General features: G+C 42.4%; 1 protein-coding gene across 2 annotated transcripts in view; it reads right to left on the reverse strand.

Moving 5' to 3' along the window:
• The window catches only part of aspa (aspartoacylase), a 69,973-nt gene that overhangs the window by 20,809 nt on the left and 34,591 nt on the right, over positions 1 to 14,573 (reverse strand). Inside the window, exons 5-6 of one of the 2 annotated variants that reach the window (XR_011883133.1) lie at positions 13,611 to 13,720; positions 7,066 to 7,336 (exon numbers count right to left, since the gene is read on the reverse strand). Coding sequence is in view for 1 of the 2 variants with exons in the window: in XM_072243202.1 (XP_072099303.1) it covers positions 7,139 to 7,336; positions 13,611 to 13,720 (308 nt within the window). In the remaining variant the exon portion in view is untranslated. Of the gene's footprint in view, positions 1 to 2,942; positions 7,337 to 13,610; positions 13,721 to 14,573 lie in introns of those variants that run through there. The other variant, XM_072243202.1, reaches the window with a different exon arrangement.

The raw sequence follows: 14,573 nt of genomic DNA on the forward strand, positions 1-14,573 counted from the left end.
GTCCATGTTATCCATTTAATTGATTGTGTGAGCCTCCAAACTGAGCTTACAACCGGTAGACAACATTTTGGCAACTTCTGTATTTGTTTGTTCACACTGAGATCAGTTCCTCTAAACCCTACAGAGAGGAAAGATCAAAGGTATTGACGTCAGTGGGAAAGCAAGCTGAAAATGACTTGAGATGCTGGAACTCCCAGCAGTGAAAAGGGACAACACACAAAGGCATGGAATGCTTTATAGCATGTAGAAAAAGAATCAAAAAATATCATTTCAGACCAGGTGATGCTCACGTCAGGAGGGTTAATTGTTATGTTTATAACAAGCTTCACAGACAGAAACATGGGCTTTTGAACTCAAGGCTGGTTGAGGCCCGTGAGTTAAACTTTTGATTATAAGATGATAAATCTGATATTCTGACCGGAATCAAATGACCCAAGGATCTTTCATCTTCTGAATTAAATGGAAGAGATGGGCGATTGGAAATGCTTAGAATCAGCTTAAAATGAGGATTTAGAGATTTGCAACAAGTACATCAAATCAAATCAGTGAGGATTGTGCAAGTGTCACTATGCTTTCAGTTGCCGACATAGCATGCCATGACTCACTAACCCTAATCTGTTTGTTTTTGGAATTTGGAGCACCCAGAGGAATTCTACACGGTCACAGGAAGAACACACAAACTCCTACAGGCAGCCGCAGGAACTGAACCCCGATCTTACTGCTGGCACTGTGAAGTGTTACACAAACTATATGGGACAGAGTTCACACGCGCAATTTGGGTTCAGTCTATTTAAATTGAGTGTATGGGAGTCGATGATTGTGTCAATTTTGCTACAGAATTAAGACACTTCCCACAGCTTGCAGCCTTGACAAACCAGTGAACGATCCACAAAATGTGCATATCTCTTATGGCAGCTGGCAACTTCAAGGTAACTGAGCAATTAGCATTTGGTGAACTCCTCTTCCATCACTTCTGAATCATGTTCATTTGCTTCATCTAGGCCTATGATACTTGGAGGCTCCGGGGTCTGAATTCAAAGGCATAATTATTCCAACCTAGCAAATTTTCTTTTAAATCAAATAACTTTCTTCTTTTCTCCCAGTGATGTTGCTGAAAGGTTAATATGTTAAACAGTCAAATTCATTTAAAAAATTATGGGGGTTTCAGATGAACGATTATTATGAACAGAAGAGGTTCTATAGAGGCTGGAAACCCAGAGCAATGCACACAAAATGCTGGAGGATCCCCACAGGTCAGGTAGCATCCATGGAGAGGAATAAATACTTGACATTCCAGCCTGAGGTTCTTCATCAGGACTGGAAAGGAAGAGGGAACAAATCAGAATAAGAAGCTGGTGGGGAGGAGGGGAAGGAGTACAAGGTAGGAGGTGATAGGAGAGAGGGAAGATAGGTGAGTGGGGGAGGAGGGGGGGATGAAGTGAGAAGCTGGGAGGTGATGGGTTGGATAGGAAGCTGATAGGAGAGGACAGTGGACCATGGGAGAAAGGGAAGGAGGATGGGCACCAGAGGGGGGTGATGGGCATGGGAAGAGGAGGGGTTAGAGTGGCAAAAGGAAAAAGAGAGCAGGGGGAGGGGATGAGAAGATTAAACCTGATCCTTTGTATTGGAGGATTTAACAAAATCATGGCAATACAGGAAATATAACTGTTTACCAGTGATAGAGTCAAGTCATTTAACCTCTACAACTCATCGGGTGATTGCATTTCTTACATTAATGGCTAGAAGATCCATTTTGCTGAATTGGAAAGAGATTAATCCTCCCACCACACTTCATTGGTTGTCTCAAACTATGCTGTGTTTAAATTTGGAAAAAATTAGAAGTGTTGTTTATGATCCCTCTATTAAATTCAAAAAGACCTGGAGGCCATTTATTTAACATTTTCATATGATGTAATTTGCTCTTTTCCAAACTTATTTTATTTCCTTGTAATATTTGTTGAGAGGAACAGAGTCGTCGACACTAATGCTTTTTTAAAATGATGTTACATAACAGCCCATGTCTTTTTTTTAGTTTAGTTGATTAATACTGTTTAGATTAGTTTTTTTTGGGGGGGGTGTTATAGTTTTATTTATTTTTCCCTTTTTCATGATTTTTTTTAGATATTTTTCTTTGTTTTATTTTGTTCATCTGTATCCTGTATGATTGGGAGTTTTATCATTTAAGTGTCAACTGGCTTTATAATTAACTATGCCAATTATAACAATGTATTCCCAATAACTTTGTACCATTACTATCCTATGTGTATTATTATGAAACTAATAAAAAGATTGAAAAAGAAAGGAAATACTGTATAACTGTACACTCAGTGTCCACTTTATTAGGAACACCTGCTCATTAATGCAAATATCTAATCCACCAATCCTGTGGTGGCAACTGAATGCTTAAAAGCATGCAGACATGGTCAAGAGGTTCAGTTGTGGTACAGGCCCCAAACATCAGAATGGGGAAGACATGTGATCCAAGTGACCTTGACTGTGGAATGATCGCTGGTGCCAGATGGGGTGGTTTGAGTATCCCAGAAACTGCTGATCTCCTGGGATTTTCACACACAGCAGTCTCTAGAGTTTGCAGACGATAGTGAGAAAAACAAAAAGCATCCAGTGAGCAGCAGTTCTGTAGGTGAAAGCACCTTGTTAACGAGAGGGCAGAGGAGAATGGCCAGACTGGTTCAAGCTGACAGGAAGGCATCAGCAACTCAAATAACCAGTGATGTGCAGAAGAGCAACTCTGAATACACAACACATTGGACCTTGAAGTGGATGGGCTACAGCAACAGAAGACCACGAGCATACTGTGTTCTCAATGGCTACTTTATTAAGTATAGATGGTATCTAATAAAGTAGCCACTGAGTGCATTTCATTGATTAAAATAAAACAAAAACAAAGCAACAAAATTTAAGATAATCATTTTCATTTCAGCTTTATTTTTAAACCTTTTAAATATATTTTAATACTGACCAGAGAAACACATTGATGGTTCAAAACAAAATATATCAAAAATGAAGAAATTGTTAAGCAAAAGAAATATTTCTGCCTAAACATTATAATTGCTATTTTTCAGGAAGAAAGTAGACATTCAACATATGAATGTCACATACAGTATGCCTGGGAAGGCTCCCTGACAAGGTTAGGTTTTGCTTAATTAAACATGATATTTACCACTAAACTTCAAAACCAAAAACACTATTAAAGTAGATCTAACTTTTTAAAAATACTAAATTTGTAGACATTGCTAATGATTAACATGCTTGAAAAAGAGTAAAATTATCAAATTGAGAAAAAAAAATCAAACAAGAAAAACCTGGTTGGGAAAATACCACTGAAAATTAGTCTGTAGACAGTTTTATATTAACTTTTGCCCTGAGATTGGTTAAAATATGAACTTTATAATGCTCTCATTTATAAAATAAATATTGTATAACTGTGGCATTTTCTGAAATTATTACATTTGAAGAACCTATGAGTTAGAATGAAGTAAAAAGTTACTTGGTAGTTTAGCTATTAGGTGGGGGAGAAATACATAACTTCAAAAATTAACTTTGAAAAAAAAATTACTTTTCAGGCCATGAATGGAAAACATTGTTAGATCAAAGTTCAGAACTGCAGTTCGACTGTAGAAAGGTCCTCTGCAGGTTATGAACACCTGACTTGCATCCAGCCGTACATAAGATTGAGTGCTTAGGAATCCGCTGCCATGCTTTAGCTGGCTGCAGGAAACTTCCATCATGTGGGAACCCGGTTCGTGGCCGCATTTTGAACGGGTTGGAGTTACGAACAGGTCAGAGGAACGGAATCCTGCCTGGGGAGGATCTGTAACCGGGTGCATCTCCTCCACTCCAGGGATAAAACTTATTGCTTCTATATTGATTGATCTCGATTCTCATTCCCAGTCTCAAGGACTGGTTATCCTCAACTCAGACAAATACAGCATTTTTATAACGGGAAGTTACCCCCATCTCCACTGAAATACAACTTTTAGTAGCATTGATGCTGAGCCACCCACACGTCTAGCTTGAGATGAAGCTGGAACATGGGGATCTAACGAGAGGATGCAAACAGCTTCACGATAATAACACGTCAGTTTCACAGCACACCATGGCCAGGATATGGGGTTTCCCATTATAACTCAACTAAAGTTCCTCAAGTTAAGTTTGAAGAGCTTTAGCAGATCACAGATTCATCTCTCATCCACCGGCTTCATCTACCTTCAAGAGCAGGGTTCTTGAGAAGTGAATTCAAGAGGACAAGGCCTGTAAAGATCTCATGAAGATTAATATAAACTACAAGACTGAGTGTAATGCATAGCCCAACCTCATTACTGGTTTCCTTTGGGGAAAAATAAAGACCTTTCCTTTACACAAAATACTCTGCAGATGCTGGGGTCAAAGCAATGCGCACAACACGCTGGAGGAACTCAGCAGGTCGGGCAGCATCTGTGGAAACGGTCAGTCAATGTTTCGGGCCCAGGCCCTTCGTCAGGACTGAAGAGGGAAGGGGCAGAGGCCCTATAAAGAAGGTGGGGGGAGGGTGGGAAGGAGAAGGCTGGTAGGTTCCAGGTGAAAAACCAGTAAGGGGAAAGATAAAGGGGTGGGGGAGGGGAAGCAGGGAGGGGATAGGCAGGAAAGGTGAAGAAGGAATAGGGGAAAACACAAAGGGTAGTAGAAGGAAGCGGAACCATGAGGGAGGTGGTAGGCAGCTGGGGGAGGGGGCAGAGTGAAACTGGGATGGAGGAAGGGAGGGGGAGGGAATTCAATGTTCATGCCAAGGGGCTGGAGACTACCCAGACGGTATATGAGGTGTTGCTCCTCTAACCTGAGTTTGGCCTCATCATGGCAGTAGAGGAGGCCATGTATGGACATATCTGAATGGGAATGTGAAGCAGAGTTGAAGTGGGTGGCAACCGGGAGATCCTGTCTGTTATGACGGATGGAGTGGAGGTGCTCGACGAAGCGGTCCCCCAATCTGCGTCGGGTTCCACCGATGTAGAGGAGGCCGCACCGGGAGCACCGGATGCAATAGATGACCCCAACAGACTCACAAGTGAAGTGTTGCCTCACCTGGAAGGACTGTTTGGGGCCCTGAATGGTGGCAAGAGAGGAGGTGCAGGGACAGGTGTAGCACTTACGCTTGCAGGGTTAAGTGCCAGGTGGGAGATCCGTGGGGAGGAACGTGTGGACCAGGGAGTCGTGGAGAGAACGATCCCCGCGGAAAGCGGAGAGGGGTAGAGAGGGTAAGATGTGCTTAGTGGTGGGGTCCTATTGAAGGTGGCGGAAGTCGCAGAGGATATGTGCTGGATCCAGAGGCTGCTGGGGTGGTAGGTGAGGACAAGGGAAACTCTGTCCCTGTTGTGGTGATGGGAGGTTAACTGAACAATCCTTTGCCTTTGGACTTGCTGGAAATGAGAAAGCTACTGTGGACGCACTAGAGACCTATCTACTGGCCTCTACAGAAATTGCAGTAGTTTTCCCATTTCCACCCTGGTTTTCTGTGTCCAGTGATGTGCTGGATACTTAAAGCTAAGTTACACCTCGCCTACAAGAGAAAATCTGCAGACGCTGGAAATCAAAGCAACACATGCAAAATGCTGGAGGACCTCAGCGGGCCGGGCAGCATCCATGGAAAAACAGCAATCAGTCGACGTTATGGACTGAAGAAGAGTCTCAGCTTGTAGTGTCAATTGTTTGCTCTTTTCCACTGATGCTGCCTGGCCTGTTGGGTTCCTCCACCATTTTGTGTGTGTTTCCTGCACCTCACCTCGGTTCCATACTCACTGACATTGTCATGACAGGCTTGTTATACATTATGTAGGTCCATATTATTTATGGACCTCCCATCCTCCCATCCTCTCCACATCCAAAGGCTCATCATAAGGGGAGCATTTGATGGCTCTGGGCCTGTACTCACTGGAATTCAGAAGAACGAGAAAGGAATCTCATTGAACCCTATCGAATGTTGAAAAGGCCTCGATAGAGTGGACGTTTCCCGTGGTTGGGGAATCTAGGACCAGAGGGTACAGCCTCAAAACATAGGAACGTCCATTTAGAACAGAGATGAGGAGGAATTTCTTCAGCCAGAGAGTGGTGGATCTGTGGAATTCGTTGCCACAGGTGGCTGTGAAGGTGAAAACATTGGGTACATTTAAGGCAGAGGTTGACAGATTCTTGATTAGTCAGGGCATGAAGGGATACGGGGAGAAGGCAGGAGACTGGGGCTGAGAGGGAAATGGATCAGCCATGATGAAATGACGGAGCAGACTCGATGGGCCAAATGGCCTAATTCTGCTCCTATATATTATGATCTTATGAATCTTAACAAGGTGTCTTATTTGCAGTTTACAAAGAATTTTAACCATTTTTTTTTAAAAAAAGGTACTTTGCCTTTCTGTAACTGCTTATCAGAGTGAAGCATCAGAAATCAGAACAATATGAAAACTTGTACTGTTGTAAATTTGAATCATGATGTCCTAACAGGGTCTGAAGTGAAGCTACATTTCAGTGCCCAGTGGATAAAGGGGAAATTAATTCAAATTTCGTCAATGAATAATTCCTCAATGACGTGACATTTAGTCAGCACTCTTCTAATGCTGCTGGCCATGAGTCCTGGAAAGTCAGGGTTAACAGCTCAAAGCTCAAGATTTTCAAACTGTTTTCAGTTGAGTGGACATACGCCACGGATGGTGCCAAGAACCCAGAGCTACAGAAATGCCCTCATCCCTAGAAGAGGAAGGATCGTTGAAGATGGGCTTCACCTGGGAGCAACTTGAAGGACTGGTCCAGGACAGAGGGCTCGGGCGAGCTGCCTATGCCCCTGCAGCTGTGATGGGCTGCAGAAGAAGACGACAGACATACCTAATATCTCACTTCAGCCAAGTTCTCCCTTTCCCACCAGGTTTGGGGAAAAGAAACCCAAACCTGCGTCACCTTGCAGTGCCTGCTTTTCCTCAGCTGACTGCTCAAAAGAGATTGGAAGCACCTTTACCCTCCTCCTTTTTTTTTAAAAAAAAACACAATCAAAAGCAGCAACACTTTTTTCCCCCCACTTACTGTGCACAGCATTGATGGCATTAGTCTTTGGTCTGGTTTACTGCTCTTAAGACCTCCAGAGGAATTGTTTGAGTTAATTTTTAGAAACCTTCACACTGTTTGCCTTTAGAGTAACTTTCTGAGTTAACAGAAAGGCCAGCTCCTTCTCATAATAAGCGGCTTCATTCACAAACACTGGATACACAGGTCTGCTTCCGTTGTAAGGAATGGTCTTTCCATCCAAGGTCAGGAATGAGGGGTCGCCTGGATTCAGTAGATTCCAGTCATTATCCTGGAAGACAAAAGACTATTTATTTAATCATTCATAGGACACAGACGCCAAGTGGCAACATTAACATTTATTGACCATCCTCACTTACTCCTGAGCAAAGGAGGCAATTCAGAATCACTAGTAGTAGTAGTAGTAACCAGTAAAGAACATAGAAGTTAATCCCTCAACAACATACGCAAACCAGAACATTGAACATTACAGCATAGTAGTGACCCTTCAGCCTATGATGTTGTGCCAACCTCTTAACCTCTCTGAGATCAGTCCTTCCTAAAGGACCCTCTTCCCCTTTCCTTTCTAGTCCTGATGAATGTTCTCACCCAAAACATTGACTCTTCATTCATTTCCACAGATGCTGCCTGGCCTGCTGAGTTCCCCCAGCATTTTGTGTGTGTTGCTACAGAACGGTGACAAATTGCTGGAAAAACTGAAACGTTCAAGATAAATACTTTGATTGGAGTTCTTTTTCAGTCCTCAGTATTTGAATGGAAGAACTAGGGCTAGTAACTGTACTGTTGTTAAACTTCTGTCTTATGAGAATAGATTGAGCTGACTAGGTCTTCTTGGAGCAAAGGAGGACCAGAGGTGACTGGATAAGAACAGGCATTGATAGAGTGGGACAGTGACTGCCTTTTTCCCCAAAGCAGAAATGGCTTATACAAGAGGGCATAATTTTAAGGTGATTGGAGGAAAGTACAGGGGATAGTCCCCCCCCCCCCCCACATACAGAGTGGTGCATCCATGGGTGTCAGTAGAGGCAGATACATTAGGAAATTTAAGAGACTCTTAGTTAGGAACACTGATGAAAGAAAAAGCGGAGCATTGTGTGGGAGGGTTAGATTGATCTTGGAGCAGGTTAAAAATTCAGCAAACATTATGTACCGAAGGGTCTGTACTGTGTTACGTTTCAAATTTTCCACAACAACAGCTTTTGTATTTATTTAAAAGCTTTCACTGCTCTCTAGCTTCCTAAAATACAATCAATGTTTATTTTTCTATTCACTGGCTGTGGACATCATTGGCACTGCCAGCTTTTATTATTCATCCTTAAGGAAACATAGATAATTCCATTGTCAAAGGCTGGGTAAGGAAGGCAGATTTTCTTCCTTGAGAGACAATGGTGAATGAGATGACTTTTTAAAAAAATAAACATGGTCACCATTAATGAGACAAACTTTCTATCCTTAAATATCCATCTTCAATTTAAATTCCTCAGAGACCAGAGTGGGATTTGAACTTGAATCAATGGCCCAAAAGGATGTCTGCTAGTATAGGGATTTTACCGCAATGCTTCTGTACCCCTTACATAGATAACTAAAGTTGCATAAATAATGATGGAACACGGGACCTTTTGTACCCTCAGTCGTATAATTTAATGAGCTGTGATTGTGAAATTTATACATAAGTTGCTCCAACATGGCAATTTATTAACTGGTTCTGGCTCAAATGCCATTCAATGAGTCACTGAGTTGCTGAAAAATTTGATCTTCTTGTCTTGACGTAGTTATTCTGCAAGGTCACCCAAACAGCTGGGTTACTACATCAGCTATGAAGAGGCCCTGTATATTAATCAAACCCGACACTCAAAAGTTCAGTCCTCCTTTACCCATCAGTGAGTTTACGCAATGAGTGGTAGAATTGTGAAAATTCAATAGTTGCTGGAAATGGTCAGCAAGTCGGGCAGCATCTGTGGAGAGAGAAACTATTTCTCTGAACGTGTACTCTACCGCAGCGGTCCCCAACCACCGGGCCACAAAGCATGTGCTACCGGGCCGCGAGGAAACTATATGATTTGGTGATATAAGTCAGCTGCATTTTTCCTCATTCCCTGTCACGCACTGTTGAGCTTGAACGCACGCGAGGTTATTACCCGCGCGTCATCCATGTCAGCGCGGGAAGGAGATCAACTCCTTGAGCTTGCAAATGACAGCGGGCTGAAAAGTATGTTTGACATAATATCTCTGCCGGCATTCTGGATCAAAGTCAAGGCTGAATATCCTGAGATAGCCACGAAAGCACTGAAAACGTTGCTTCCATTTCCAACATATCTCTGCAATGAATGCAACGAAAACTAAATTGCGGAATAGACTGGACATAAGGAACCCCCTTCGAGTATCGCTGTCTCCCATCACCCCTCGATGGCACCGTCTTGTTGCAGGGAAACAAGCCCAGGGCTCCCACTGATTCAGCGATACTGGTGTGTTGCAATGATTTTATATGTTCATACGGGGAAAATATGTGCTGTGTGTTTAATATCCAAACGTTACTTAAAATGTTACGATGCTATTGACTTACTTATATAACCATAGAACAATTACAGCATGGAAACAGGCCATCTCTGCCCTTCAAGTCCGTGCCGAACGCTACTCTCACCTAGTTCCACCGACCTGCACTCAGCCCATAACTCTCCATTCCTTTCCTGTCCATATAACTATCCAATTTTTCGTTAAATGATAATATCGAACCTGCCTCTACCACTTCTAATGGAAGTTCGTCCAACACTTACTTCAAGCTCCCCTGTCCTCCCCTGATAATTGACTTATCACTATATTCATGCGAGGAAAATATGCACTGTGTGTTTAATATTAAATTCGTTAGGTAAACCCTTTTAGAAACGGAACTGAGTGTATTAGCAATTTATCACCTATATTCCGGTTGTGATTAACACCCCTCCCCCCCCCGACAGAACGGCCAAAAACGATTTGTAGAGAAAATTTGGCATGTTACATGTACGCGCATGCGCACTGGTGACCGCGCATGGTCTCATGGTCATTGTAGTCCTTCTTGGAGTAAACACAACGTATTTGACTACTACTCTTGTCCGTCGGCAACCCTACTGCGCCCCCCCCCCCCCCCGCAGGTCGGCCAGTCCACAAGAATATTATCAATATTAAACCGGTCTGCAGTGCAAAAAAGGTTGGGGACCACTGCTCTACCAGGTACTTTTGTAATGTTTTATTTCAGATTTTCAGCATCTGCCAGTTTTAAATAGGAATGAGAAAGCTCCTTTTATTTTCCAGCCTATGGTTAGTAATGAGTTGGTTGATCTCTGGCGGAGTATCAATACGGCTTCCGCATTTTCAGTTCAGTCCATTTTATTGTCAATCAATAAGTGACAATATTGTCATTCTGCATGTATCCGACCAAACGAAACAAGGTATACAACATAGTACATATAACTCACACACACAACACACAAGGTAATATTATCACAAGTAAATTAACAAACAATAAGGTGCATTTACAACACAATTAAAAATTAAACAGCATACACTCCTGGTTCAGATTCGTGATGAAGCCTGGGTGGTGGGAGAAAATTCAGGAGTCTTACAGCTTGAGAAGAAGCTGTTTCCCACCCTAACAGTTCTTGTCCTAATGTTGCGGTACCTCCTGCCTGTTGGTAGGGGGTCAAAGAGATTGCTGGACGAATGGGAGTAATCCTTGACAATGCTACGGGGCCTGCATACACAGCGCTCCTGATAAATATCTCTGATGGGTGGAAGAGAGACCTCTCAGCAGTCCTAACAATCCTCTGTAGGGACTTGTGGTCAGAATGGGTTACAGAGAAGAAATATTGACCTGGTTACTGCCCCCAGTGACTTCTCAGCAGACTCCGTTGGATGTTTGTGTCATGTTGCACGTTATGCAAAGAACAATGGATTCCGACTCTGAAGTTTGCTCCCCATCTTTCAGTCTGTGCCCTCCATACGAATAATAACCACAGAATCATGAAAGGTAGCCATTTGGTCCATTGATTCTGTGCTAGCTCTTTGCAAAGGAAAACAATGTAGTCTCACTCCCCACCTTCTCCCCATGGCCTTGCAAATTCTCTACTGTTCACTGGAAATTGTAAGAGGAGGTTCAATTGGCTGGGCTTATACTCACTGGAATGCAGGAAGTTGAAGTTTCTGGAATTTGAAGGACATAGGTAGACCAGAATTTCTTTCCCAAGGCATGGGCACTTAGGACTAGTGAACATCAGTTCAAGGTGAGAGGGAAGAATTTAAAGGAGAACTGAGGGGTTGTTCTACCATATCAGTGGTGGTGAATTCTGGAATGAGTTACCTGGGGTAGTTGAGGTATTGAATTGAATTGAATTGACTTTATTTCTTACATCCTTTACATACATGAGGAGTAAAAATCTTTACGTTACGTCTCCATCTTTATGTACGATAAAGATAAAATAGAAGAGGACGACTTGACTGTCAGCCTTGACTAAGAAAGAATAAAATCAAATAAAACTCCCTTTCCCAATTTTACCCTCTCCCTTCATACAAAGACGAAAGAAGAAAGTTCAAAGTAAATGTATTATCAAAGTACATATCTGTCACCATATACAACCCTGAGATTCATTTTCTTGCAGGCGTACTCAGTAAATATGAAGAAACACAAGAGAATCAATGAGAAACAACACAAAACAAAAACGGACAAACAACCAATGTACTAAAGACAACAAACTGTGCAATAGAAAAAGGGGGAAAAAAACCAAAATAATAATAGTAAGTGAATAAGCAATAATTTAACTATATTAATATACAGAGAAATATGTCGCTTGTGTCGGGTTGTGCAGGCATGTGTTGTCACTCTTCAGGTGCCAACATAGCACATCCACAACTTAATAACCCTAACCTGTATGTCTTTGAAGTGTGGGAGGAAACCAGGGCACCCAGAGGAAACCCCCATGGTCATCTGGAGAATGTCGAACCTCCTTAGAGAGAGTGGTGGGAATTGATCCCCTGATATTACACTCTAAAGCGTTGTGCTAACTGCTACATCCTATTCATACAATTACAACATTTAAAAGGCATCTGCACAGGTACCTGGACAACAAATAAGTAGAGGGCACAGGTCTAAAGCAGCAAATGGGATTAGCACAGAACAGGCATCATGGCTGGCATTGACAAGGTGAGGCAAAAGGATTTGCTTTAGCGAAGTACGATTCTAATTACTTATCGAGATCTCTTCTGAAAGCCATCATTAAATTTGCCTGCACTACTACGCTAGATTTCAGAATACTCATTACGTGAAAAGGTTAATGCTCATGTTCTTTTCAGTTTTTCACCTTTGTTCTACATCCTTTAATTCTTGACCTTCTTCGCCATGGGAACAAGATCTCTCAATCTTCTGTGTTTGGACATGACCTATCAGATCCCTGCTCTACCTTCCCTGTTCCATGGAGAACAGCCCCTCCTTCTGCAGTCTACCCAGATTCCTGAAGATCATCATTTGAATAAATCTCTTCAGCCTCTTCCCTAAAGTTCCTCCTATCTACCATCAAATTTTTGAAGAGTCTTGAAACCCGTGAACACTAGTTCATTATGTTGCTCTCTTTTCGCACAACTTATTCTGAGTGTGTGTTTCCCGAGGGAAATTTGGTTTTGTTACAGCCGCACCAACTGTAATGTAACTTATAGTAACTTTTTTTAATATATTGCATTGTACTGCTGACACAAAGTAACAAATTTCACAACATACACTCAGTTGTAACTTTATTGGGTACACCTGTACACTGGCTCGTTAATGCAAATATCTGACCAGCCGATCAATGCTATAAAACTGCAGACATGATTAAAAGGTTCAGATGCTGTTCAGACCAAACATCAGAATGAGGAAGAAATGTGATCTAAGTGACTTTGACTGTGGAATGATTGTTGGTGCCAGATGGGGTGGTTTGAGTATCTCAGAGACTGCTGATTTCCTGAGATTTTCATGCACAACAGTCTCTAGAGTTTACAGAGAATGGTGCAAAAAAAATCCTGTGAGTAACACACACAAACTGCTGGAGGAACTCAGCAGGTCAGGCAGCATCTATGGAAAAGAGTAAACAGTCGACATTTCGGGCCAAGACCATTCATCTAGTGAGCAGCTGTTCTGTGGGAGAAAATGCCTTGTTAATGAGAGAGATCTGAGGAAAATGGCCAGACTGGTTCAAGCTGACAGGAAGGCGACAGTAACTCAAATAACCATGCGTTAACAACAGTGGTGTGCAAAAGTGCATCCCTGAACACACAGCACATCAAACCTTGAAGTGGATGGGCTACAGCAGCAGAAGACCACAAACATACACTCTGTGGCCACTTTATTAGGTACAGGAGGCATCTAATAAAGTAGTCACTGAGTGTATGTCGATGATAGAAAACTGAATTCTCATTCTGATGTTTTCATAGCCTTTAGTGGGTGATTGAAGCCCACAGAACTAACCTGAGGTATCTCAGGAGGAAGGCAACGATGACAGTAAAGAAAAGAACCAACTTCCGTTATATATAACCACACTTACCTGCAGCTGAGGATGAATGATGCCAGTAATCTGTCCTTCTGAATCCCTCGGGTAGTTGACTTTCTCAAAAGCTTTGTAAGCATCAACGGTACATGGGGGGAATTCCTTGCCTACATGGAAATAAAAATCATTCCAGTGAGCATGAAATGCATAAACAATCAGAAAACCCACGTCCAGCAGGGAAGTTAAATGTGTGGATAAAGGATAGGAACTCTGACCACACGCTATTCTCCGATATACAGGAAATTAGCACTCCTCTTGGCCGAAAGGGTAAACTGATATAAGCCTTTCTCTGCAAGAATGAAGCCTATTATGAAGTTGTGGCCTACCAGACCACTGTTTTGAATGACTGAATGTGGAGTATATGGAGTACGTCGTAGAGAGTATATGGAAGAACATTGAAGCCGTGGTAGAGCAGACCACAGCTTAGAATGAATGAATGCAGAGTATATTGGACGTCTTTGCAGGTTCCTTTGATCTAAAGAAAAAACAAGTTTTTAAAAGAGGAGAAGCAGGCACTTGCAGTGTTGTGTAGATGTTAAAAGTCAGGAAATTCCCTAAGATTTACAGCATGAAAGGCATGTTCAGTTTACAGATTAGTTTAGAGGCATGAATTGCAGATAAGGGTAAAGATTGATTATTGATGTCACAGCACTGGTTACACGGCAAAGAAATTTCGTTGGCTGCAAAGCTCTTCGGGATCTCGAGGCCACGGACTGCGCTCCACCTGCGAGACTTTGCCATCTGAGCCAAGTCCTGCGTGAGCATTCCCAACGGTTATGTGCGCAAATCAGAAACTGATGGACTACAGCCTGTAGTTTTATGCTGGGGACATGAGCAGATCAGACACCTGTCCATATTGGCCCTCACGTATGGCAGAGAGGTGGTAACAGGGAAGAGGAATGTACTGTGAAAGTAGTTAGACATGGACAGTCCTGTGCCTGCAAAGCAACTGCCTCATTG

The sequence above is a fragment of the Mobula birostris genome, chromosome 25, assembly GCF_030028105.1.
Source record: "Mobula birostris isolate sMobBir1 chromosome 25, sMobBir1.hap1, whole genome shotgun sequence".
NCBI classification, from domain to species: domain Eukaryota; kingdom Metazoa; phylum Chordata; class Chondrichthyes; order Myliobatiformes; family Myliobatidae; genus Mobula; species Mobula birostris.